The 27,590-nt window shown below is 56.0% G+C and overlaps 1 protein-coding gene across 1 annotated transcript; it reads left to right on the plus strand.

Annotated features, from left to right (window-relative positions):
- The first annotated feature begins 4,532 nt into the window (after window positions 1-4,532).
- Window positions 4,533-20,463, plus strand: GRK1 (G protein-coupled receptor kinase 1). Its single transcript, XM_025364753.1, has 7 exons — window positions 4,533-5,466; window positions 7,075-7,202; window positions 9,015-9,172; window positions 10,640-10,723; window positions 16,679-16,803; window positions 18,308-18,509; window positions 19,870-20,463. The coding sequence occupies exons 1-7, from the start codon at window positions 4,768-4,770 to the stop codon at window positions 20,163-20,165; spliced, it is 1,692 nt and encodes a 563-aa protein (XP_025220538.1). The 5' UTR covers window positions 4,533-4,767; the 3' UTR covers window positions 20,166-20,463.
- The last annotated feature ends 7,127 nt before the right edge of the window (window positions 20,464-27,590 follow it).

Below are 27,590 nucleotides of genomic sequence, written 5' to 3' on the forward strand. Positions count from 1 at the left end.
CAGCGCGAGACTCCGTCTCAAAAAAAAAAAAAAAAAAAGAAAATCTCAAAGAATCCATAACAAAACTCCTACAGCTCATAAGTGAGTTTAGCAAGGTCTCAGGATATGAGATGAGGGCGCAGAAATCCACTGTACGTCTATATAGTAGCAATAGGCATATGGATACCAAAATTAAAAACACAATACCATTTATGATTGCTCAACACCAAGAGGAATATTTAGGTGCTAATCTAACACGACATGTACAGGACTTGCATGCTGAAACCCATGTAATAGTGATGAAAGAAATAGAGTTTGAATAAATGGAGGCACACACCATGTTTATAGTGTGGAAGACTCAACATAACAAAGAGATCAGTCTCCCCAGATTGATATATGGGTGCAACACAATTCCTATCAAAATCCAGGCACAATGTTTTTGGTAGATACATACAAGATTATTCTAAAATTTATATACAAAAGCAAAAGAACTAGAATAAGTAAATATTTTCTTGCATATTTTGAACATAGCATTTTTTTAAACATTTTTTGAAAAATTTTTTGAAAAACAAGAATAAAATGGGAAGACTCAGTCTACTGAATTTCAAAGCTTGTTTGTAGCTATGGTACTCAGGATTGTAGGGTATGGTCAGAGGGAGACACATAGATCAATGGAACAGAAGAGAAAATCCAGAGGTAGACCCACACAATATGTGCAACTGATTTCTGACAAAGGTGCAAAAGGAATTCAATGAAGCAAAAATAGCCTTTTCAACAAACAGTGCTGGAGCTACTGGATATCCATTGGCCAAAGTGGGAGGAAAAAGACCCTCAACCTCTTAAACCTTCTACAAAAATTAACCCAAAGTAGATATGAACATAAATGTAAATTGTAAAACTATAAAACTTTTAGGAAAAATATGGGAGAAAATCTTCAAGATCTGGGGCTGGACAACACCAAAAGCACAATCCGTAATATTTATATTCAACAAAATTGAAAACTTCTGCTCTGTGAAAGCCCATATAGAAAGGAGGCAAAGACAAGCTGTCAGTGGGAGAGGATATTCAAAAACCGTGTGTCTGACAAAGGACTAGTATCTGATATTGATAGAATCTCAAGACTCAGGAAAGCAGACAATCCAGTTGTTACATGGTCAAAAGATGTGAAGAGACATGTCACCCAAAAGCACGCACAGGTGGCAATCCACACATGGAAAGGTGTTCGACCACCATTAGGGAAATGTAAGTTACAACCGTAAGGGAATACCCCACACCTACCAGGAGAGCCAAGATAAAAGACCGTGGCAGCACTAAACTCTGGGGAGGATCCTGAGGAAGGAGCTGCTCCCCCATGGCTGATGGAAATGTAAAATGGCATGACCACTCCAGAAAACAGCTTGCCAGTTTCTTCGAAACTAAACGTGCAATTACTGTGTGCCCCAGCAACCAGCAACGACACTTTTGGGCATTGACCCCAGAGAAATAGAAACATATTCACACAAAGGCCTACACAGATGTTTATAGTAGCTTTATAGCTAAACACAGGAGATGACCCAGGGGTCCTTCAACTGGTGAACGGCGAAACAGACTGTGACACCCTCTGTGGAGCACAACTCAGAGACGAGCAGGAGGGCATGGCTGACACCTGGAGAACGTTGCTGAGTGAGAAATGCAGATCCTGAAAAGCTACGTAGTGTCTGACTCCATTCATATAATGTTCTTGGAGAAGTCGTGGTTGCCGGGCGTTGAGGAGGGCAGGCTGGAGGAACGTGGGTGCATCTGCGAGTGGCACAGGAGGGTCCCGTGGATGGAGGCGGCCTTTGTCTCAACTGTATGGATGTCAATATCTTCGCTACTTGGCAAGAGTCATCATTACAGGAGACAGAGTTAAGGGTACACAGGATCTCTCTGGATTGTTTCTTAACACTGCATGTAAATCCACAACTATCACAGAATAAAGAGTTTAAAAAGGGATTTCCAGGGCCAAATGAATTTGGGGAACGACATACTTTACTTCTCTTTGAGAACCATGTTCACCCTGAAATCACTGAATAAGCCCTGTGATGGGCATGTTTAACATATTTTTAACTTTGTTTATTTAACATATTTAACTTTATTTCACCGAACGCTTCCCAACATGACTGCAGGTGGAACAGCCCCCAGTCCAACAGGAAGCCATCCTCCTCAGACCCCGCATCTCTGCAGCATCAGCACCACCTGTGAGCTTGTTACAGGTGCACAGTCTTGGACCGCCCAGCCACTAAAGCAGAATCTTTATTCCAGCAAGGTCTCCGGGCAATTCGTGTGTGTAGCTGTTTGAGGCATGGCTTAGGATAGGCAGGGAGACGTCAGCAGAGACGGCTTCACTTCACAAAGCACCACAGTTGCCCCACTGAGTGAGCAGGCAGGAAGGAGTTAATGTGATTGGCCCAAGGTCACCGCTGTGAAGGGCAGGGCTGGGCCCGTGCAGGGCTCCTGGCGGACGATGGGATATCACTCACCTCAAATATTTACTTGTGATCCACCTGCCAAAGCCCTCAGGAGGCCATGGGGACATCAGCTCAGTCCGCAGGCCCTCTCTTCAGCCTCCTTGGTCGCTACAGAGGACCCTGCCAGGTGCAGCCCCAGCGCCGTCCCACAGGTGCCTCTTCTCCCACGTGGAACGGGGTGGGCTGACAGTCTCAACCTCTCCACACTCTGGCATTCTTCCTTTCTGTGACCCTTTGCTTCCTCCCTGTGTGAGCTGGAACCAATCCCCTGCTAACTTCCTCCTCGTTCTTCTCTAAACCTTTATTGAGTACCTACTGTGTGCTGGAATAAGGCAGGGCCATGCCCTCATGAAGCTGACACTCCTATTTGCGTGACCATCCCCAGGTGTGTCCCAGGTGTGTCCGAAGTGTGCCCAAGCTGTCTCAGGTGTGCCCCAGCTGCATCCCAGGTGTGCCCCAGTTGCATCCCAGGTGTGCCCCAGTTGCATTCCATGTGTGCCCCAGGTGTGCACCAGCTGTCCCAGGTGTGTCTCAGGTGTGCCCCAGCTGTCTCAGGTGTGCCCCAGCTGCATCCCAGGTGTGCACCAGCTGTCCCAGGTATGTCTCAGGTATGCCACAGTTGTATTCCAGGTGTGCTTCAACTGTCTCAGGTGTGCCTCAGCTGTCTTAGGTGTGTCTCAGGTGCATCCCAGGTGCATCCCAGGTGTGCCCCAACTATCTCCAGTGTGTCTCAGCTGTGCCCCAGGTGTGTCCTAGGTGTGCCTCAGCTGTCTCAGGTGTGCCCCAGGCATATCCCAGGTGTGCCCCAGCTGTCCCAGGTGTGTCCTACGTGTGCACCAGCTGTATCCCAGGTGGATCTCAGGCGTGCCCCAGGTGTGTCTCAGATGGGTCCCAAGTGTTCCTCAGCTGCATTTCAGGTGTCTCAGGTGTGCCCCAGGTACAGCCCAGGTGTGTCCTAGGTGTGCCCCAGCTGTCTCAGGTGTCTCAGGTGTGCCCCAGGCATATCCCAGGTGTGCCTCAGCAGTCCCAGGTGTATCCTACATGTGCACCAGCTGTATCTCAGGTGTGCCCCAGATGTGTCCCGGGTATGTCTCAGGTGGATTCTGGGTGTGTCCCAGGTGTGTCCCAGCTGTCCCAGGTGTGTCTCAGATGTGCCCCAGGTGTGCCACAGCTGTGTTCCAGGTGTGTCTCAAGTGGATTCTGGGTGTGCACCAGGTGTTCCCAGGTGTGTCTCAGCTGTTCCAGGTATGTCCCAGATGTGCCCCAGGTGTGCCATGGCTGTGTCCCACATGTGTCTCAGGTGGATTCTGGGTGTTCCTTAGGTGTGTCTCAGGTGTGCCCCAGGTGTGCCCCAGGTGTGTCCCAGATGTGCCCCAGCTGTACCCCAGCTGTCCCAGGTGTGTCCTAGGTATGTCCCAGGTGTGCCGCAGCTGTGCCCCAGGTGTGTCTCAGGTGTGCCCCAGCTGTATTCCACATACGGCCCTCTGAGTGGAGCCTTGGTTTGGTGTAGCTCCGGGGATCTTCTGCTCCCTGGTCCTGGTGTCACCAGCAACTGTCTCTTGACAGTCCTGCCTTGCTTGCAAACCCCAGGTGAGAAGAAGAAAAATAATTGGGAACTGACCCCTCAGTAAGCACTGGTGGTCTCACCTACAGACCCCCAGGAAGCTGGTCATTGTGGGCTTTTTTCCTCTAAATTCCTATTATCAGGTGGTTTTCTTCTCACTTGCTATTTTCTTAAAAATAAAAATGAAATATAGTAGGGAAAAACAGCCTTTGTAAATTATGGTTTCTCCTGGCACCACCCTCTCCCGTCGGGCCCACATCCCAAGGAAAGAGCAGGCTTGAGTCTGGCTGCTGAGGCCAGGGGGTGGACGAGGCGGTTCAGAACAGAGCTCTGAGTGCCTCTCCAGCCAGGGGCCCCAGAAGCCTGGGAGTTGTTTGTCCGTCTCGGGGAAAAGTGAGGCGGCCCCTTGGAGGAAAGGGCCGGGCAGAATGAGCTAATCGGATTCCAAGCAGCTCAGGGGATTGTCTTTTTCTAGCACCTTCTCGCCACTCCTAAGCGTCCTCCGTGACCCCAGCTGAGATTTAGCCTGGTGCTGTGTCAGCCCTGGGCTCCCAGGGGCTTCCCAGTGGTCCCTAGACACCCTCAACACGGCCAGGGCATCTCCCTCGTCCAGCGAGGGCAGGGACGGGCCACAGGCCAAGGGCAGCGGTCAGGCCTGCTCTGCTGTGAGCACCGCCGGCTTGGCCTCGGCCGATGGGCCCTCACTCCTGAAGCGGGCAGGAAGCCAGCTCCGGGATGGATTTCGGGTCCTTGGAGACTGTGGTGGCCAACTCTGCCTTCATCGCCGCCCGAGGCAGCTTTGACGGCAGCAGCTCCCAACCCTCTCGGGACAAGAAGTACCTGGCCAAGCTCAAGCTGCCCCCGCTGTCCAAGTGTGAGTACCTCCGTGACAGCCTCAGCCTGGAATTTGAGAGCGTGTGCTTGGAGCAGCCCATCGGCAAGAAGCTCTTTCAGCAGTTCCTGCAATCAGCAGAGCAGCACGTGCCAGCCCTGGAGCTCTGGAAAGACATCGAGGACTATGACACAGCAGACAACGACCTCCAGCCACAGAAGGCCCAGACCATCCTGGCCCAGTACCTGGACCCCCAGGCCAAACTCTTCTGCAGCTTCCTGGATGAGGGGATGGTGGTGAAGTTTAAGGAGGGGCCCATGGAGAGCCAGGACGGGCTCTTCCAGCCCCTGCTGCAGGCCACCCTGGCACACCTGGGCCAAGCCCCCTTCCAGGAGTACCTGGGCAGCCTGTACTTCCTGAGGTTCCTGCAGTGGAAGTGGCTGGAAGCCCAGCCCATGGGGGAGGACTGGTTCCTGGACTTCAGGGTGCTGGGGAAAGGGGGTTTTGGGGAGGTGTCGGCCTGCCAGATGAAGGCGACCGGCAAGCTGTATGCCTGCAAGAAGCTGAACAAGAAGCGACTGAAGAAGAGGAAGGGCTACCAGGTGAGCAGCGCGGCCCAGCCAACAGGGATGGGGCAGCAGGGTGCAGAGGGCCCCCAAGTCGCTGTCAGGCTCGGCGGCCCTTAACAGCTGGTGCCTCGCCAGCCTTGCCATGTGGGCGCCCTGCGGCCGTGCAGTCACGGGCAGTTCCAGTCCGTGTGCAGAAGTCCCTCCTTGGAGAGGGACCCCCACATTTTTGGGTGGGGACATCCCTTCTCGGAGAGGGACCTCCACATTTTTGGGTGGGGACGTGCCACCTTTGCTCGTCAGCTTTTCACCAACCACAGACTAGCCTCAAGTGTGGGGGAAAGAGGACCTCTTAGGGGAGGCTGAAGAGGGCAGGGTCTCCGGATTCTTTGCCATGGCCGTGGAAGACCTTCCAGGGACCTGGCTCCTCTGATGGCAGTGAATGCAGGAGGAACTGAGGCAGGACGGAGGCAGCCTCACTCCGATGACACTTTCTGTGAGGAGAAGCCTGGCGTGACACCGGATGCAGGAACTATTCCCCTGACTGCGCTGTTCTTGGGGGTGGGAGTGAGCGACGGGCACTCAGGCCACACTAAGTTTCATCCGCTCTGCCCACTGGCGTCAGACTGTGCATCTGGGGCAGGATCAGCAGAAGCTGCTTACAGGTCTTAAGGGTGAGAGGCAGCGGCTGCACCGGGTGTGGACGTGATCTCCTGAGCCAGCCCCCGGCACTTCGGCTCCACGCAGCTCCTGGCCCCTCTCCCACCGCGCAGCTGTGTTGAGGGCACAGGAAGCTCTTAGGGTTAAGCAGCAGCCGCTGTGCACCCTGGCTCTGCAGGGCTTCAACCCTTAGTGAAGGTGAAATACCAGGTGGTCATGGTGCTGGGCAGAGGCCCTGGAATATCCGTGTGTTCTTGCCGTGGAACTCGGGGTGGGTAACTATGCCACGTGGCTGTAGCAGTAATTTTTTAAAATTAGCTTTCTTGACATCTAATTCCCACACCATGCCATTCACATCTAACTGTAAATTTAACCCAACAGTCAGCCTCTTCTCCTGACTTCCATCACCTAACTGAACTCCATACTGACATCAACTGAACACCTCCCCCAGTGTGAATGCACAGAAAGGGACCTCCGACATCAGGAATTCCCTCTTCAAAGAGGGGTGTGCTGTCCTTATCCAGACACTTACAAACTCATTCAGTGAAGCATTGTGAGGTTTTAAAATAAAGACAAAACGAAGCAGAGTGGTGAGGTGGTTTGGGAGGTGCTGGTCTGTGATCCCAGCCCACAGGGGCCTAGACAGGAGGGAGGGCTGTGGCTGCAGGATTGCTGGGCAGGCAGGGCTGGCGGGGTCCTCACCCACGTTGCTCAGCCTTGGGGCTTGAGCCTCCCCTTGCCAGAGTCTGGCCCGGAAGACCAGAAGTCCCCCGTGTGAAGGAATTCACACGTCTGGTTTTCTGAAATGGGGGTACAGGCATGTTTTGAAGTCATTTGCAATTGCTCTGTGAAAGGCGCATTTAAAGCGTGTTTGCGACTAGTGGCTGTGTGTGCAGTGGGCGTGGCCATGTGCACACGGTCTCTACAATGCACTGGTCCCTTTCCTATTCAAAGCCATCACATACTCATCGTCTCACTTTTCAGGGTGCTATGGTGGAGAAGAAGATTCTAATGAAAGTGCACAGCAGGTTCATTGTGTCTCTGGCCTATGCGTTTGAAACCAAAGCTGACCTCTGTCTGGTGATGACCATCATGAACGGAGGCGACATCAGGTAAGGGCTGGTCCAGAGGGCGCCAGGGGACCCTGCTGTCCCACTGGGTCAGGGTTTCCGGTGGCGGGGGGCCCGATGGGGCTGCTTCCTGCGTGCAGAGCCATGGTGGCCCCAGGCCTGCCCTCGAGGGAAAGCCTTGCACCCATCACCGTCCCCTTCTCGCTCTCGGTAGGCACCGGTTCCTGAAACAATACACCCTGGACCCACATTGGTGCAGGAGCCTGGGAGGCGCCCAACCTGACAGCCAGGGCACCTCCTTGTGTGTGGCCCTGGTGTGGGTGTGGGGGGCACATGGTGCTATGGGGGATGCGTGATGCAGTGCAGGGGCCTCTGCAGGGCTGAGGGCCTTGCACCAGGAGAGTAAATGAAGATGAACTTCACCAGCGCCCACTCCTGGGGCTGACACTGGAGCTGGAGACAAGATCAGGCCAGCTGGGGCCATGGCCTTGCTGCTTTCTGGCAGAGAGGAGGTGGTGCTGCCTCCACAAAGTCCTGGCCCCGGATCCATCACCGAGGCAGGCCCCAGGCCCGTGTGGGAGATCAGATCACAGGCTCGCTTGGTACCTGGGCCGCTTAGCCATTGCTTGGTTCTGTTTCCTGGTCTATCAAATGGGAAGAGATAATATCTAAGTTGAAAGATTGTTTGGCCAGGCGCGGTGGCTCAAGCCTGTAATCCCAGCACTTTGGGAGGCCAAGACAGGTGGATCACGAGGTCAGGAGATCGAGACCATCCTAGCTAATGCGGTGAAACCCCGTCTCTACTAAAAAAATACAAAAAAACTAGCCAGGCAAGGTAGCGGGCGCCTCTAGTCCCAGCTACTCGGGAGGCTGAGGCAGGAGAATGGCGTGAACCCGGGAGGTGGAGCTTACAGTGAGCCGAGATCCCGCCACTGAACTCCAGCCTGGGCGACAGAGCAAGACTCCGTCTCAAAAAAAAAAAAAAAAAGAAAGATTGTTGGAAAATTAACAGTGTCTGATACCCCTAAGGTTGGGGATGGGCAGGGGCCATGACTGTGGTTGGCAGCACCATGCCCCATTCTCACCTGCTTTTAATTTCCAAGGAAACTCCTTCAGGTGAGGCTGGTGGCCCTATTTTTCAGATGAGGAATGTGAGTCCAGACTAAGTCACCATGCCAGGTGCCCAGGCGGAGGGGAGGGGGCGCTGGGAAGCACATACACGGGGGTGCCCAGGCAGAGGGGAGGGGGCGCTGGGAAGCTTAGTCACAGGAGTGCCCAGGGAGGGCCTGGTGGCTCCGGCCGCCTTATGATCCACCTGGCTCCAGGGCCTCCTCTCCTGTTTCCTGCGACTATACTCCTGGTGCCACCTAGTTTAAATCGTTTATTTTATTTGTTAGGTTTTGCTTCTCTGCAAAACCTGTCCACGGAAAACATAAGAAACGATGTTTTATGGGGGAGGAAAGAGGCTGAGAAGAAACCCCTTGCTGCAAATCCTTCACGAGTCTGATGAACTCGGGGCCTGCAGAGCTCCGTCCTGCCTCGGCCTGGCCTCTTCCTGAGACGGTCTGGGCTGTTTTCCAGCACCTGCAGCCCGCGCCAGGAAGCAGGGGGACAGGAGACGCATGTGGACGGCACTTTCTCCCTGTTAGCCGTTGGGGTTCAGGGTCCCTGAGCTGCTAACGCCGCCAGCCACCATGGCCTTGGGGTCTCCTCTGCAGGGACGCTGGGGGGCCAGGCCTCAAAACGACCAGAACGCTGGCTGAGAGATGTGGTTCTGAGGTCCCCGCTCTGTCTTTCCATGATTTTACTCCCCATTAAACCCGGGGCACATGGCTCCCGCGTGTCTGCCCCCAGGTACCACATCTACAACGTGAATGAGGAGAATCCCGGCTTCCCGGAGCCGCGTGCCGTCTTCTACACGGCGCAGATCATCTGCGGCCTGGAGCACCTGCACCAGCGGCGGATCGTCTACCGCGACCTCAAGCCTGAGAACGTGCTGCTGGACAACGACGGTAGGCGGCGCCCGCGGCGGTGAGGGATGGGGGCTCCGAGGACGGCGGGGCACAGCTTCCCTGGAGGTCTCTGCACAACCTCACGAGGGTTGACAGCTGCATGGACAGCGGGGGTGTCATTGGGCACCAGGAGTCACGGGAGTGAGTGCAGGGGTCTGCGGTGCAGAACTAGCTGGGAATGGCGAGTCTGCTAGGCCCAGTCCCCACCTTCCTTCTGCTTGAATGAGGCATCACACAGGGATTCTTCTCAGAAATAAACACAAGGGTTTAGGCTCCCGACGCTGGCAGGTCAGGCAAGTGCGAGACACGCACCAGGGCCCGAGAGAGTGTGGGGGGCTGGGATGGGAGGATCCCGGTGGGCAATACCCACGCCTAGCTGCAACGCGACCGGCCCTCTTCCCTACACCCTGCGCCCTTCACCGTCAGCCAGGGAGCCGCTGTCATGTGCATGGTGTGTGCTGTGTACGTGTATGTGGTTTGTGGGGTGTGTGTTGTGTGTGAGGTATGTGTGTGGCATATGGTGTGTATGTGTGGTGTGTGATTGTGTGGTATGTCTGGTGTGTGTGGTGTGTGTAAGTCTGGGGTGCTGGGGCCTCGTGGTCACTTGGTATGTGTATGTGTGGTGTGAGATATCTGGTGTGGTACATGGTATGTGTGGTATTGTGTGTGGCGTGTGTGTGTGTGGTATCTGTATGATGTGGTATGTGGTATGTCTGGTATTGTGTGTGGTATGTGTGGTATTGTGTGTGGCACGTGTGTGTGAGGTGTGTATGTAGTCTTTGGTTGTTGGCGTGTGCTGTGTGTGTGGTCTGTGGAATGTGGTGTGTGTGGTATGTGAGTGTGCAGTGAGTGTGGTGTGTCTGAGACCATGTGGGTTGTGTGTGGTGTGTCTGTGAGTTTGGCTGGGGAGGGGAGGATCATGGTCACTGGGTGGTGCTTATGGCTGTTTAGTGTGTGTGTGTGTTTGTGGTGTGGTCATGGGGTGTGTGTGTATGTGTTTGTGGTGTGGTGGTGGGGTGTGTGCATGTGAGTCTGGCTAGGGAGGGGAGGCTTCTGGGCTCTGGGACCTCATGGCTGCCTGGTATGTCTGTGTGTGGTGTGTGTCTGTGATATGTGTGTGTGTGGTGTGGTATGTGTGGTATGGTCTATGTGGTATGTGTGTGGTATGGTATGTATAGTGTAGTAGTGGTGTGTCTGTGTGGTATGGTGTGGGTGTGTGGTGTGATCTGTGTAGTGTGTGTGGTGTGTAGTGTGTGTGTGGTGTGATCTGTGTGTGTGGTGTCCATGGTGTGTGTTGTGATCTGTGTGGTGTGTGGTGTTCGTGGTGTGTGTGTGTGGTGTCTGTGGTGTGATCTGTCTGGTGTGTGTGGTGTAGTGTGTGTTGTATGTGTGCGTTTGTGTGAAGGTGGCTCTGGGCTCACTGGTACCTGTGCAGCCAGGGGTGACTCCACTGTGTCTGCCTCTCAGGCAATGTCCGGATCTCTGACCTTGGGCTGGCCGTGGAGCTGCTGGATGGGCAGAGCAAGACCAAGGGCTATGCAGGGACCCCAGGTAAGGGTCTGAGCACAGCTGGGGAGGCTCTGTGCATGTGTGCGTCCCTGTGTACATGTGTGTCTGTGTGCACATGCACGTACGTGTGAGTTTGTGTATATATGTGTGTGCACATCATGTACATGTGNTGTCTGAGGGTGTCTGTGTGGTTGTGCATTTATGTGTATGTGAGTGTTGTGAACCCTGAAAATCGGAGGCAGGTACCAGTTAATTTAGAAAGTTTATTTTGCTGAGGTTGAGGACACGAGTCCATGATGGCCTCAGGAAGTCCTGACGACCTGTGATCGTGGCACGGTTTGGTTTTACACATTTTAGGGAGCCAGGAGACATCAGTCAGCATACGTAAGATGAACACTGGTTCTGTCTGGAAAGGCGGGGACAACTCGAAGTGGGGAGGGGGCTTCCAGGTCATAGGAAGATAAGAGACAAATGGCTACATTCTTTTGAGTTTCTGATTAGTCTCTCTAGAGAGGCGGTCAGATATGCATTTATCTCAGTGAGCAGAGGGCGACTTTGAATGGAACGGGAGGCGCGTTTGCCATAAGCAGCTCCCAGCTTGACTTTTCCCTTTAGTTTAGTGATTTTGGGTCCCGAGATATTTTTCTTTTACAGTGTGCATGTGTGTCTGTGTGTGCATGCCTGCATCTCTGTGCACACACGTGTGTGTCTGTGTGCATGTGTGCATGTGTGCCTGTGTGTGCATGCCTGCGTCTCTGTGCACACACGTGTCTGTGTGTACATGTCCATGTCTCTGTGCACACGCATGTGTCTGTGTGCCTGTGTGCCTGTATGTGCATGCATGCGTCTTTGTGCACATATGTGTGTCTGTGTGCATGTGTGTCTGTGTGCATGTGTTCCTGTGTGTGCATGCCTGGGTCTTTGTGCACACATGTGTGTCTGTGTGCTGTGTGCCTGTATGTGTATGTCTTTGTGCATACATGTGTGTGTGCATGTGTGCCTGTACATGCCTGTGTGTGCACACACGTGTCCGTGTGCCTGTGTGCCTGTATGTGTATGCCTGTGTCTTTAGGTACACAGGTGTGCATGTGTGCCTTGTGTGCATGCCTGCATCTCTGTGCACACATGTGTGTCCATGTGCCTGTGTGTGAGTGCACATGCATGGTGCATCCTGCTGCCTCCCCCATCCCGTCTCATCTCCTCTCACCTCCCCCCAGGCAGGGAGGCTCACAACACCTGCGGAGGAGAGGAGACCCCCACAGTCAAGCAGAGCGGGGTCCGTGTTCCAGGCCCAGCACCTGCTGGCGTGTGGCCTGTGTGCTTTACTTAACCTCTGAGCCTCCTGCTAGCACTCGGTGCACAGGCTTGCTGAGGAGACCTCACACGCCATGTGCCTGGCGCCTGTGTACAGCAGCCACACTGTGAATTTCAGTTCTTCCTCCCTCCTCTGCAGTCTTGAGGGCCCGCGTGTCGGGGCTTACTTCTGCTGGGATTTCCAGAGATCGTCCCTTCCCCGGGGTTGCTGTGGCTCTGGGGAGGCGGTGCTGTCGCCTGGTGGGGTTTGTGTGCGGTGGTGTTTCGGATCCTCCCATGTGGCTGCTTAGGCACTGGGTGTGTTTGTGCCGTGGCCAAGGTGGGGACATCCTTGCTGCAGCTGGACTTAGGGGAAGGTGCACCTCGGGATGGGGGCTAAGGACTGTGTCCCCACAGTTCTGAAGAGGGGCAGTTCTGTGCTCACACCTCTCACGGCTGGGTTGCAATCTGGATGCGGGATTCAGTAGCCACTGAGTGCTTAGGGCTCTGTGAAAGGCACCCAGTGGTCGAAGGTCCAAGAACTTTCTGGAAGGCAGCTCACCCTGGGGGATCCCATGGCTCAAGGAAGCCTCAGGTGGCACCTGTTCTTCGTGAGAAGATCCAAGCCTCTTTCTGGGTCTGTAGAAACAGTGGGCACTAGGCCGGGCGCGGTGGCTCAAGCCTGTAATCTCAGCACTTTGGGAGGCCGAGATGGGCGGATCACACGAGGTCAGGAGATCGAGAGCATCCTGGCGAACATGGTGAAACCCCGTCTCTACTAAAAAGTACAAAAAAACTAGCTGGGCGAGGTGGCGGGCGCCTGTAGTCCAAGCTACTCGGGAGGCTGAGGCAGGAGAATGGCATGAACCCAGGAGGCGGAGCTTGCAGTGAGCTGAGATCTGGCCACTGCACTCCAGCCTGGGCGACAGAGCGAGACTCCGTCTCAAAAAAAAAAAAAAAAAAAAAGAAACAGTGGGCACTGTGGCCCTCAAGTCTTTGGGATCCTCGCCAAGCCTGGGTGTGACCGCGTGGGTGGAAGCCCCCTCACGCGTTTCGGGGAGATCCAGGTGCACTCTGAGGCCAGGACTTGAAGAGTTAACCTCACGGATGGAAAGGGCCCAGCTTTGAGGCCGAGTGTGATGGCCCAGCTGGCCGCCAGGGGGCCCCCTGCCTTCGCTGGTGCCCGTTCCTCAGAGCCCCAGGTGCACACAGCAGGGCTGGGCTCAGGCTGTGACCCCAGCACAGTGACCTGGAGATGCTGACGTCAGGGTGCAGGCTGGGAGGCCGGTGCCAGTTCAGCAAAGCCGCAGAGTCTGCGTCCTTCCTGGCACTCTCGCACCCTCCCACACAGCCCCCCACGCAGAGAGAGATACCACAGCCATCAGGAGTCTGTCCGGGGACTCCCCCTTGCCAGTGCTGTGCCGGCCCAGGGGCGTGCACAGGGTGGGGCCGGTCATGCCCAGTCCTCAGTTTGAGTTCAGGGGCAGGAGAATTTGTGAACAGAGCAGATAGAGCTGGCTCCCTCACGCTTTCTGTCAATATTTACTGGCCGCTGCGTGGCTGCAGGTCCCTCAGGAGGCCTGGGGCACAAACAGGTGCGCCGTCCGGGCTGCGTCATGAGGTCAGGCCAGGAGGGCTGGGGGGCTCCTTGGCCCAGGAACTGACAGGAGCCTGCGGTCTGGTGGGCCTTGCTTGTGCCTGGTCTGGAGCTGAGAAGGCTCTGGGTGGGTCTAGAGGCTGTGATCATGTGAGCAGTTCCTCCCCGGAGTCTGGGCAGAATTCTGACGTCAGTGTAATCCTGGACCAGCAGGGCATATTCAGGGCCTATGGCTCTGTGGAGGAGGGTTCCTGCGACTCTTCTGGGGAAAAAGGATTCTGTGGCCACATCAGCCTGGCCCTCAGACACAGTAAAGGACCAGGAAGGACCTTGACCCAGAAATGTCAGAACTGACCAGCCCCAGCAGCCCCCATGCCCCAGCCTGCGGCCCCTCTGCCCAGTCCCAGGACATCCGTCATGGGGCCATCTAACGGGCCTGTCCACCACTGTGTGCTGGGCTGGCCTCACCTGGGTGGCAGCTGGAGAGCTGACATAGCTCACACAGGCCCCACGTGCCACACAGAGCTGGCTCAGGGGCCAGGCAGGTGTCGAACCTATCCTGGAGTCTGACTCACCAGAGCAGACATCTACCAAGGACCCTGCTTGGTGAGCATGTAGCCATCTGGAGGGAGTCCCCAGAGCTCATGGCTACGGCCACTGGAGACAAGAGGGCAGAGCACTCAGGGAGGCAGCCCACAGTCTGTAGACTGGCTTGTGGGTTGTGGACTGTGGGCTGTAGAGTGTGGGCTGTGGGCTGTGGCCTGTGGACCATGGGCCGTGGCCTGTGGGCTGTGGACTGTGGGCTGTGGACAGTGGCCTATGGGCTGCGGGGTGTGGGCTGTGGCCTTAGACAAGTTGCTGCACATCCCCATCGTGACTACCCATGGCAATGAGGAGTACCCATGGCGATGAGGAGTACCCATGCGATGAGGAGTACCCATGGCGATGAGGAGTACCCATGCGATGAGGAGTACCCATGGCAATGAGGAGTACCCATGCGATGAGGAGTACCCATGGCGAGCTCACGGCATATAGTGGACTGCTGTGCCTGGCACTCAGGGCAGGCTGGAGCAAGTGCTGTGCTCATCACCATGGTAGCATCGCAGCGGGGCCTGGAGGGTCTGCGGCCATCACTCAGAGATGCCCTGGCTCCGTGGAACAGGCACAGGGCTGGACCACGGAAGTGCCTGAGCTGAGGCAGGCGGGATCTGCGGTTTCCACCCTGGAGGGGAAGCTTGCTCACGAGGAGAGGGAAACCTCAGTGCGTGGCTGTGGCCTTGAACCTCATCTCTGTGAAGAAGGAGGGATACCATGGAGAGGGCGGAAGGGCTGGGGAGGGCACAGCCTGGCTGGCAGGGTCTGCAGGGAGCCACAAAAGGTGGACAAGGCCAGGTAGGTGGGCAAGCCTCAGCCAGAGGTGGGGAGGAGAGGAGAGGAGAGGACCCTGTGCCAGCCTGAGCAGCGTGGGGGTGCCTGGAGGCCACAGTCCACACTGGATTCCGTCTTCTCTGTGAGGAGGAGCTGGGAAGGGTTTGAGAGGTGCTTGGCTGCCTCAGAGTCAGGCCACAGTGAGGGGAGGCACCTCAGAGTCAGGCCATGGTGAGGGGAGGCACCTCAGGGTCAGGCCACGGTGAGGGAGGCGCCTCAGGGTCAGGCCACGGTGAGGGAGGCGCCTCAGGGTCAGGCCACGGTGAGGGAGGTGCCTCAGGGTCAGGCCACGGTGAGGGGAGGCGCCTCAGGGTCAGGCCACGGTGAGGGGAGGCCCCTCAGGGTCAGGCCACGGTGAGGGAGGCGCCTCAGGGTCAGGCCACGGTGAGGGAGGCGCCTTTTAGGGTGCAGAAGACTCGAGCTGAGACTGTGGGACCAGGCGGAGAACTCGGCTTCAGCAAACTAGACATACGTGAGCCTGGCGTGGCTTCCAGGCAGGAACTTAGAGCAGGGGTGTTTGTGAGTGTGGAAGTGCTGAGCCTAGAGATCTGCCTCGACGTTAACAAGACACCAGCAGACGAGCGAGCAAGGCTGCCGGCTCCATTGCTCCCTGATCCGCTGGCAGAGCCAGAGCAGAGTGAGGAGTGGAAAGTGTGTTTGGAATTTAGTGAAGTGTCGGGAAGCGGACACTCAGTTATTCTCGTGGGCTGGACACATATATGATGTGCTTTCCCTCCTGAAGTCCCGGAATGGGGGCAGTGAAGGAATCTCGCTAAAAGCACAAACCCACGTGCTCAAAGGAGGGTGTGAGTGGCAGCGTCATGGCAGCTGAAAGACTGACAATGGGTGAGGGGAGCCGGCAGCTGACACGAGGAAGCAGAATGCTAAGCTGCTGCCAGAGCCCCCTGAAGCAGCACGGAACTGTCAGTGCCCAGTGCCTGGTGTCTGTGCAGAGGTGGCTTTGGCAGATGAATGACTGCGTGAGAGCAGCTGCACCCAGAGCCGTCCCTCCATCCCAAGACAGCCCTCGTGGCTGCACCCAGACCCGTCCCTCCATCCTGAGACAGTCCCCGTGGCTGCACCCAGAGCTGTCCTCCCATCCCAAGACAGTCCCTGCAGCTAAGGGCCTTCTTGGCAGACAACTGGGGCTGCCTCTCTGGAGAGGACACACCCATAGCACTCCCGGGACACCGGACAACTGGAGAACAGGCCGACAGCTGAGGAAGAGGAGAGTGACGGATAGCTGGGGCTCCCCAGGCCTCCTCTGAACTTGGTTCCTAGAATGTGGTGGACTCGCCTCGGCATGATCTGACCAGCTCAAGAGGAAAATTCAAAAGAGATTGATGTTGGATTCTCCCCAGTAAGAGTCCAGGAAGGCTGCCTCAGTGCAGCTACAGTCAACAAGTCCCGCCCTGGGCCCAGCACTGGAGTGGGCATGGGACATTTTTGGTTGTCACAGCCTGGGGATGCTGCTATCACCCCGTGGGCAGAGTCTGGGGTGCTGCTCAGCACTTGGTAACGCACAGGGCAGCCCCCCCACAAAGGATATTCTGGTCCCAAATGTGAGAGTGCTGAGGCCCCGGGGGATGCATCCTCAGAGCATCAGTCCCGCGATTGCCACAGTGCGTGCCCACCATGGAGGTGACTGCCTCTGAACCCGCAATGTCCCTTGCTGGCAGGTTTCATGGCCCCTGAGCTCCTGCAGGGCGAGGAGTATGACTTCTCCGTGGACTACTTTGCCCTGGGGGTCACCCTGTATGAGATGATTGCGGCCAGAGGACCCTTCCGAGCCCGTGGAGAGAAGGTAGGAGGTGGCCGGCAGGTGTCTCTGCAGCCACCCTGGTGCCCTGGCTCTCACTGGGGACGGGGCAGCGATGGGGTCTGTTACTGGGGCAGACCTGGGAGTTGTTCTGTGGGCCCTGGGGTGGGGAGGTCACAGATTCACGTCCTGGGGTCTCGCTCCTGGTCCGTGCTGTTCTGTCTCGATGAGTGACGCCCCCAGCCCCTGAGGCCTGCAGGTGGAAGGGCTGAGGGATTCCAAGTCACCCTGTGCCCCAGGGCAGGCAGACCCTCCCACCGGAGAGCACACCACCACTCAGCCTCTGAGGGCCCTGCTGGGTCGGTCCCTCTGGGGCAGGCCGGAGAAGGGAGGGTGACTTACCCACTGTGGCCCCAGACCCTGGGCAGCAGGACAAACCACCTTCATGGGGTGCAGCTTCATCCCCTGGGGACTGGCGAGGCCGGGGCTCCTGGGGACACGGGAGTGGGCCCCCCCTCCCTGGACGGTCTTATCCCTCGCTGTTGCAGCACAAGCTCCCCTTCTCCCCAGACGCCAAGAACCCCACAGCCCACGGTGGGCCCAGCACTGCTCTGAGCTGCTGGGTCTCCTCTGAGCACCCCCTGGGCTGTCTCGGCTCCTAGGTCACCAGAACTGCAAATAGAGATAACGTTGGGAGGTGCCAGTCCCTTATTCGAGACAAGTGGAGCAAAGCTGGCTTTTCCCCAGTGAGGCTGACTCAGAGCTCAGGGCTGGGGCTTCCTCTCGTTGGACCGAGGGAGTGGCCGCACAGAGCCAGAAGGCCGCCATCTCAGAGTCCCATTGGGCTGGAGGGGTGTGGCTCTTCCCTGGTCACCCATCACCCGCTCGATGCCACCTGGGCCATGCCCACCCGTCTCCCTCCTGACTTCCCTGGACATGTGACCCGTCCCACCAAGACAGGTTTTGCAGCAGAGTCGTCCCGGGACGCTAGCACGCCCGTGGCCACTCTGCATCTGTGGGACGTGGCGCAGGCGTGGGCTGCCAGGGCAAGGGGATGTCTATGGGAGGGGCATCGATGGCCTGATCCAGGGGCCTTGGGGGCTGAGCAGCACCCTTCACACTGTGCCCACCGGTGGGGCCTCTGGTGGGGAAGTGAGACCTTGGCAGAGCTCCTGAAGACCACAAAGCCACCGAGGCTTCTGTCCACCACGGCGGAGTGAAAACGGAGGCTGCTCCCCAGCTGGGCCCACGCTGGCCTTCAGTTTCCTGTCACTCCTCCTTCCTCGGTGGGTGCGGCTATGCTGGGGGTGGGTCAGACAGAGTCCCTAAAATGCACAGCACCCACCTGTGGCTCCTGGGAGCTTCGCCTTTAGGATTCCATTCCTGAGACTGGAGCCTCAAATGTTGCTGTGCTGGGGAGGGGCACAAGGCCTCACGGGTCCTCCACCCACGTGGGTGAGCAGTGGCTCTTCTGGGAGGAGCTGTGGTCTGGTCTGACTGCCCAAGAGAGGCGGGTCCGGCAGGGCTAAGGCGACGCATATCCCTGCAGGTGGAGAACAAGGAACTGAAGCAGCGGATCGTCTCAGAGCCTGTGAAGTACCCGGACAAGTTCAGCCAGGCCAGCAAGGACTTCTGCGAGGCGCTGCTGGAGAAGGACCCGGAGAAGCGCCTGGGGTTCAGAGACGAGACCTGCGACAAGCTCCGCACCCACTTCCTCTTCAAAGACCTTAACTGGAGGCAGCTGGAGGCCGGTACTGTTGGACGCCTCAGCCCCAGGGAGAGCGGGGGACTGGGCTGTGTGGCCACCCGGTCCAGCCTGTGAGAGTCAGCAGGGAGGAGTGCCTGAGACCCCCGAGGCTCTTCCTCTGCCCCCAGCAAGGCCCCCGGTCCTCCACTCATCCTCCCGGCCCCAGGACAAGCCGATGGAGCTGGCATCAGGCCAGAGGGCTCTGGGTGCGATAGGGGGCAGGAAATATGCCGGCTGCACTGGGACCTCGAGACCCAAACCTTCCGCCACGTCCCCGGGTGCTGGAGGGAGCCCGCGATCAAACAGAGGCCGGCAGCTCAGGCTGTCTGCCAGGGAGAAAGTCATCCATCCCCAGCACTTGCTTGTCAAGTGGATGTGGAAGATACTATGTGTGTGCATGTGCGTGTGCATGTGTGTGCATGTATGTGCATGTGTGTGCGTGTGTATGTACGTGTGTGAGCATGTGTGCATATGTGCATGTGTGTGCGCATGTGTGTGCATGTGCATGTGAGCGTGTGCGTGCATGTGTGTGTGTGCGTGTATGTGCGTTCGTGCACTTGTGCATCTGAGACCCAGCCATGCCCTCTAGAACCCTGTGGTCAGGTGGAAGGGTCAGTCCACGTGCAGTGTGACTAACTTAGGACAGGGCCACGGGTGACCAGAGAGCAGGAGATCCCCCAAATGAGAAGTCGCTTTCGTATATTGGCGTCACAGCAGTGACTGCCAGACAGGTGCCCTGGGCAGGCCCAGCAAGGCAAGGATGACTGAGGTCAGGGAGCCCAAGGGGGCTCCAAGGGGTCACAGGACGAGGAGGGGACCCTTGAGAGGAGGGGTTCACCCACCCACTGGGGATGTTGATGTCTGTGACTGGCTGTGCCTGGCCATCGGGGCCGTGGTGTGTCAGGGAGGGACGCTGGTTTGGGAGGAAGCTGCCAAGTTCACTGGAGCAAGTGCTGAAGCACCTGGGGTCTGGGGTCTGCAGAGTGTGCAGGGGAAGCCCTGGTGGGGACGGGGCCCCAGGGGAAGGGGTGTTTGGGAGGAGACGGCTTAATGATGAGGTCCTAGGGGAGGCTCCCAAGGAGGCAGACGTGAGCGCCAGGCCCTTTCACGAGAAGGCTCCAGAATGGGCCCTGGGATCCCGGGCTGCTTCCGCCGCCACTCAAGCCCCAGCTGTGTGGTCTCAGGGAAACCAGGGGCCGTCCAGGCACACCGGGCTTTCTCTATCCGCCTCGGGGACACTTCCCCAATGAAGAGCTCCCCCGGCCTTTGCGCATCTCAGAGCCACGGCGGGAGGGGCTTTTTGGCTAAACGGCGCTTCTTTCCCCGCGCGAGGTGCCTGCCTCTGTGTTTTCTGTCTCCCACAGGGATGCTGATACCCCCTTTCATCCCAGACTCCAAAACTGTCTACGCGAAGGATATTCAGGACGTGGGTGCCTTTTCCACCGTCAAAGGTGTGGCCTTTGACAAAACAGACACAGAATTCTTTCAGGAGTTCGCCACGGGCAACTGCCCCATCCCCTGGCAGGAGGAGATGATCGAGACGGGCGTCTTCGGCGAGCTGAACGTGTGGCGCTCGGACGGCCAGATGCCAGATGACATGAAGGGCATCTCCGGGGGCTCTGGCTCCTCGTCCAAGTCAGGAATGTGTCTGGTTTCCTAGGTGACGCCCCAGAGTCCACGTGGAGGAAAAGGACCCACAGGGCTCGGTGGGGGCCGCCTGCCTCCGTGGTGCCAGCCTGGGGTCCGCCAGCAAGGGGACACGTGGTTCCCTCCACCCAGGTCCCCATCACGCCGTCTCCTTGCGGCCCAAGGAGGAGAAAGCCTGTGTCGGCCTGAGCCGCCAGACACACACCTGGTGCCGTGAGCCCCCGACCGCATAGTTCGCTCCTTTCGCTCCATTTCACTGAGAAGACATAAGATAGTCTCCAGAGGGAGTAAGCCAAAAATCTACAAACTCTCAGGGAGCCTCCGGCACTGGCGAGTGACCAACTGTGCGGTCGGAGCAGAGACTCGGCTTGGGCCTCCCAAGACCTTATCCATTGGCTTCCCAGAGCCATGTTCCTCAGTGGGAGTGCACTGTGGCCAGGTCAGGGGTTGGTGAACCCTGGCCACAACCCCGGGCCCCACTGGGGAGGGCCGGACATCGGCCCCCACAGGTCCCTCTGTGCAGGCTCCTGCCTCCCAGGGTGCCCGGGCCCTGTGCTGGTGGCCTGCATGCCACGTGGTCTCCTGCACACCGGGGTGCCGTGGTCCGCATCTGCCAGGCGCAGGCTTTGTTGAGGGGAGTGGGTGTGGAGTTTGGGGGTCTCAGTGCATCTTAGGGTCTCCTCATCTCAGTGTCCAGCTGATGGTAGCTGGTGCAAAGTTCCCACCCCTGAGCTGGGGGCTGCAAATGTTTTCTGTCTTGACGCTGAGCCCCGGAAGCACCCCTGCTGCTACTGGTGGGCAGAGCCGGGACCGTGTGCTCTCTGACCCCTCCCCCCACCGGGGCTGGTCCGGCTCATCTCCCAGGGGACACTTCAGGCCACAAGCCTTGTGCACAGGGACAGAGCTCCTTGCTGCAACCCCTCTCTGTGTTCTCAGCAGCAGTAGCACTGGAGTCCTAAAGCGGTAGCCGGGAAAACATTCATGGCCCACCCTCTCATATGGCCCGGCCCCACCCACAATGCACCTGGCATTTCCAACTGCACTTTGAACACCGAAGGCTCCCCGAGTGCTTTGTGTGTTTTAACTGCAAGAAGCGAGTTCCGTTGCAACTGCCTCCAGGACACACTCCTTCCTGAGGGCCAGCGGTGCTGGCCTGGGTTCCGTGGCCTCAGCGGCGGGCTCAGAGGGAGTCCATCCAAGCCACAGGAGGATGGTGATGCGGGGCCTGAGGACTCCTTTCCAGAGAGGGTCTCTGAGCTCCTCTTAGGAAAGAACTTCCTTTGAGCCCCGGCCACTGTTGTACCAGTGGGAGAAGGAGCCTGATCCCGCCACATGTGGTCACAGGGAGAGAAGACGGTGGGACGTCCCTGTGAGCCTTGGGGTGGAGCTGGTGGTAGAAATAAGTCCTGTCTACTCTCATTTGGCGAGACGGACTGTGGCGAGTGGCTGATGATGTGATTGATGGAGACAGGGTGGCTTGGGAAGGTCCCACTTGGGGGTGTCATGTCCTGCAGGGAGTGGAAGAGATGGTCCTCTGTAGCCTGGACTGGGGGGTCTCGGCATGTCTCCCAGAAGCGGCAGAGACAACTGCCTGAGAGTCAGCGCTGCGGTGGGCAGGGCCTGTGCCCTCACAGTCCCCAGGCTGCCAGGTCATCCTTTTCTTGTTGGGGAGAAGAGGACCGTGGCAATCCACAATTTTGGAGGTTTGCTGACTGCAGCCAAAATGGGGACCCAACTCCCTCCTATGTGGTTTTAGATCTTCTGGAGGGAAGATAGGCCATGCCTCTGGGTTAGGAGCACGTCTCCCCACAGATCCCAAGTCCGCCGTGCCCCAGGGTTAGGAGCACGTCTTCCCACAGATCCCAAGTCGGCCACACCCAAGGGTTAAGAGCACGTCTTCCCACAGAACCCCAACAGAACTCCACATCAGCTGGTTTTGTGGAGACTTTCACGTGTCCTGTCCAGGTGCCTCATGCACCTGCAGACTGTTCTTGGGAAGCAAACCTGGACTGCAGAATAAACCTCCCGGTCTCCTCCTGTCCTGGCTCTGAGCGTCTGACACTTCTGAGACCTGGGATGTTCATGAGAAGCTCTGGGGTGTCCAGTGCTTTTTGACCTAAAGTTGCCTATCCAGGTGCACCTGAACAGGCCCAGGCAGGCCCAGGAGGAGGCCCGTGGGAAGCTGCCGGACAGATTTCCGTGTCCACTCTTTCTCCTTCCTTCCTCCCTTCCTCCCTCCCTTCTTCCTTCTTCCCTCCCCTCCCCTCTTCCTTTCTCTTTCTTTCTTTTCCTTCCTTTTTGAGACAGGATCTCTCTCTGTCACCCAGGCTGGAATGCAGTGGCACAATATCAGCTCACTGCAACCTCTGCCTCCCGGGTTCAAGTGATTCTCCTGCCTCAGCCTCCCGAGTAGCTGGGACTACAGGCGCCCGCCACAACACCGGCTAATTTTTTGTATTTTTAGTAGAGGTGGGGTTTCACCGTGTTAGTCAGGATGGTCTTGATCGCCTGACCTTGTGATCCACCCGCCTCAGCCTCCCAAAGTGCTGAGATTACAGGCGTGACCCACCATGCTTGGCTACACCCAGCTAATTTGTGTATTTTTAGTAGAGATGGGGTTTCACCGTGCTGGCTAGGCTGGTCTTGAACTCCTGACCTCAGGTGATCTGCCTGCCTTGGCCCTTCTGTTTTGTTTTCTAGAATGTTACACATCGATTAGGTAATGGCTATCAATTTGACTTCACTACATTCTGGAACATGAAAGACTCCATTTCTGACTTTTTAAACCCGTGTTAACCTGCCTTGCATTCCTATGACCCTGGACAGGTGAGCAATCTCGTCCTGGCTTTACTGGGATCGGGGGCTTGGAGGGGCTGCGAGTGGTCACGGCGGTGGAGGGGAGCCTGGCTTCCGTGCCGGAGAGGAGCCCCGTGGCCCAGCGGTGGAGGGGAGCCTGGCTTCCGTGCCAGAGAGGAGCCCCGTGGCCCCCAGGCCCACCAACAAGACCCTCTGCCTGTCTCAGGGCTGGGTTGCCAGACACGATACAAGACATCCCAATGAATTTGAATTTGAGATAAATATGGAATCATTTTTTAGTGTAAGTCTATCCCATGCAGTGTGTGGGACATACTTGTCCTAAAAAATGCTTCATCATTTTTCTGAAATTCAGATTTAATGGGATGTTCTGTGGTTTTCTTTTGGTTAACTCTGGCAAGCCTGTTGCAGATTATATATTTATCTGTAAGATCAGCAGTGGTTCCACTGCACAGGCAACCTGTCTGGTTAAAACCACAAGAGCAGCTTCGTTTTTGGCTTCGGCCATCTCTTGGGTCAGCTGAGTGGTATTTTCACCCCTTGGTGAAACTCAGACTGGCCCCATGCATTCATACAAGGCATTCGAAAGCCCTGTTGTCACTTTATTTTTTATTTATTTATTTTGAGACAGAGTCTCACTCTGTCGCCCAGGCTGGAGTGCAGTGGCGTAATCTTGGCTCACTGCAAGCTCCGCCTCCAGGTTCACGCCATTCTCCTGCCTCAGCCTCCCGAGTAGCCGGGACTACAGGCGCTCGCCACCACGCCCGGCTAATTTTTTGTATTTTTTAGTAGAGACGGGGTTTTAACATGTTAGCCAGGATGGTCTTGATCTCCTGACCTCATGATCCACTGGCCTTGGCCTTCCAAAGTGCTGGGATTACAGGCGTGAGCCACGGTGCCCGGCCTATTGTCACTTTATTTTTAAAAACTTCTAAAGCTTCGTGTCCCATGGAGAAAATACATCACAAATGCTGAGTCAATGATCCCACAGAGACACCCCGGGGGACCCCGCTCAGTTCCGGAGCTCAGAAACTGCGGCCCCCGCCCGTGGCTCCCCACCCAGGCAGCAGCAGCCTCCCCTCAGGGGCTCAGTGCGTGTGGCCCCGTGACGGTCACAGCTCCACATGTGATGAGCTTCGGGGCCTCTACCCGCAGGGCTGCAGTGTCTGACGGAGGCGGTGCCCGTGTCTCATGCCCACCTGCTGGCAGAGCCGCCTTGCTCCCTGTGGCCAGCCTCGGCCTCTGGCTCTGCAGGGCTGAGCTGGGATGAAGGAAGGCATCCAGGGCCATTCTTGCCTGCCTGGTGCTGCTGCACGTGGCTCGGTGCCCTCCATGTGGATGTCTCTGTGGACTCTTCATCTGGGCCGTCTGTTGAGGGCAGTCTTGGGGTTTCAGGTCCCTGAATCTGGGCAAATACTCTCCTCAGCGGGGTCAACCCCCTGCTGCCCTCCCTGGGCTCTCTCTTGGTGCTGCCTGGACCAGCAACGCCCCACTCTGCTGCCCAGGCAGCCATCTGACCGCTCTGGGTTTGTAATCTCCCTGGGGGTCAGCAAAGGGTGGGGTCGCACATCAAGAGGCCCAGGCATCTGGGCATCTGGCTGCAGTGAGGCAGGCATAGGCGCACCCTCTGCAGAGAAGCCCTCAGCTTCAATCCTCTTATCCTTAACGTGGGCCACGGCCAGTGCGCCTAGAAGTCCATGGGAATCCCTGCAAGGTGGCTTTGTCTCATCTGCAGAGGCGGCTGATGCAATCAGCTCATGCTGGGGCCAAAAACATGGCAAGAAACATCCCACTGTCAACCTCCTGGGCAAGCGTGTGCACCTGCAGCTCAGGGCCAGCCCACCGCACTGCCTTAGTGACGCTGCAGCCAGGGGAGCCGTGGGCCACGAGGGGGCTGAGGAGCAATGCCACATGACCTTTCCTTTTGTAAAAAACAAAACCTGCAATTTGTATTCAAATAAAAAAGGGTAAAAATAAAAGTTAATAAGGAAGAGTGGACTCCCTGGATTGTGACATGATTTCCAAGTCACATTCTTTCCTTCAGAATTACACACAGGTGCACATGTGCACACACACCTCTACACACATACAGGCGTGTGACATGCCTTCATTTTCATCTCCATATGGCTGGCAGATGCCAACGTTGCCAGTCAGGGCAGAGTCCCCAGTGTCCGCACTTGCTCACGCATCCTCCTTGTTGCAGTGAGCACCGGGAGCTTCCCCCACCACTCACGCTGGCTCAGGGCTGTCCTGCGGGAGCTGCCTGCTTTCCCTCTGCCTCTGGTCTCCTCCCCTGGAGGAGAAATGGCTGGAGCTGCAGGCACCTCTCGCGTCCCCTCTGCGCTGTGGTGGTGCTGGGCACTCCGTCCACACCTGCCCAATTGAGGGGGTAGGTATTTCCTCAAGGGCTTCGGCCTTGAATGACCTGATGTTTCTTGTAAATCAGATTTACATTTCCATTCTTCCCCACAAACTTGTTCAACCATGTGCAAGGCCTTGTACAAGTTGTCAGATAAAGAGGGCCCTGGATAAGAGGGAGGCCTCTGAAGAACTGGGGCTATGTGGACATTTCGCAATGCCGTGTTCATATTCGTCCTAGCAGTATTCCTGTAATGACAAAAAACAATACAATTTTCTGATGGGCCTTGAAATGCATCCCAAGCCCACGAAGCTGCTGCCTGGATAAAATCTTCTGTCCTGTAGGTAAATTAAGAGAAGAAAAGAAAAACAATTCCATCTACATGTCTGTGTGTTCAACCATATGTTCACCATTTCCAGTGTCTTTTATTTCTTCCTGTGGATCCCAGTTGCCCTCCAGTGGGTCCAGGGCGAACTGAGCAGGAGGGCCCCAGTCCCAGGTCCTAAGAATGCCAGCCCCGTGCCTCCTGAGCCCCTGTGCGAGCACCCTCCGTGTCCCTCCCTGGGCACCTGCTCGTTTCATCCCAGCCACAGGACTCTAGCCTGGGGGATTTCCCTTTAGTATTTCTTGTATTATATTCTTGTCTACTGGAAATACCTCCTCTCAGTTTTTGTCTATTTTGGAATTTCTTCATTCGCCTTCATTTCTGAAGGATAGTTTAGCTGGGTACTGTATTATTACATAACAGCTCTGAGACACTGAGGCACTGAACCTGTGGTTCCCTTGCCTCCAGTGCCCTGTGTTTCTGAAGGATAGTTTAGCTGGGTACTGGATTCTTATGTAACAGCTCTGAGACACTGAGGCACTGAACCTGTGGTTCCCCTGCCTCCAGTGCCCTTTGTTTCTGAAGGATAGTTTAGGTGGGTATTGAATGCTTACTTGACAGCTCTGAGAGATCTCGGCACTGAGTTCTGCTGTCTCCGGCATCTTTCATTTCTGAAGGGAAGTTGACCATCAGTCATGCTGCTGCTCCTCAGCTAGATGAGTGGGTTTCTCTTGCTATTTTCAAGATTTTTTTTCTCCATCTTCAGCCTTGAACAGTTTGACTACAGTGTGCCTAGGTGTGGTCTACTTGAATTTATCTTACTTGGGATTACAATATTTGCTGATAATGGAAGCTGATTATAACTTTTCATTGTGGCTATTTCTTTTTTTCCCATTTCAAAAATCTTTTTCTTTTAAAAGCAACAAAAAACGACCATTTCCAGAGTCTAGAGACAATCATATACATTAAAATAAGTCATTCTTTGAAAGATAATATTAACATTCCCCACATAGTTGACATTTTTCTCTAATGACTATACTGTTATACTGGCATTTTCTTTTCTTTTTTTTTTTTTTTTGAGATGGCGTCTCACTCTGTCACCCAGCTTGGAGTGTCGTTGCACAATCTCAGCTCACTGCAACCCCCGCTTCCTGGATTCAAGTGATTTTCCTGTCTCAGGCTCCCGAGTAGCTGGGACTACAGGCATACGCCACCGTGCCTGGCTAATTTTTGTATTTTTAGTAGAGACGGGGTTTCACCATGTTGGTCAGGCTGGTCTTGAACTCCTGGCCTCAAATGATTCACCCACCTCAGCCTCCCAAAGTGCAGGGATTACAGGCATGGGGAGCCACTGCGTCTGGCTGGCATTTTCTTATAATGTGTTATTTTAAAGCTTTATTTTTGCCAACATTGTAAAGTTAACCAGCATGAGCTAATTAATGAGCTCAATTTAATCTTCCTTTCCCTCCACATTTTAACTGCCCATCCAGTTTTTCAGAGTTAATTCCTAGGCTGTAAGACCTCTCAGAATTTAGAAAATGTTTTTCTTGGCAGCATTAGAATTATTTGCCTATTTATTCTAACCATCTGCTTTCTCTAGTAATACTTCTATAGCACATTCATGCAGTTTATGCTTTGGGAATTTGAGGAAAAAGCTTCATAATTACAAAAAAACGTGATTTTGTGAGGCTATTTCAAAACCGTGACGAGTTGTCACTTACAGAGGCAGAGCTGTCACGGGCAGCAGCTAAAATTTCATTCAGGGGCACCTCTGCGAAATGTCAGGCAAACATGAGGTTAGAGATTTGGGGCTGCATCAGCCCCCACGACCCTGCCTTCTCGCCACCCTGACTTTGCACCCCAGGGCAGCCGGACACTCTGGGCAGAAGCCCCTCGGATGGGATGGGGTAGTGAGGCCTGGGGAAGCTGTGACGCCAGCC

The sequence above is a fragment of the Theropithecus gelada genome, chromosome 17 (genome assembly GCF_003255815.1).
Source record: "Theropithecus gelada isolate Dixy chromosome 17, Tgel_1.0, whole genome shotgun sequence".
Taxonomy (NCBI): domain Eukaryota; kingdom Metazoa; phylum Chordata; class Mammalia; order Primates; family Cercopithecidae; genus Theropithecus; species Theropithecus gelada.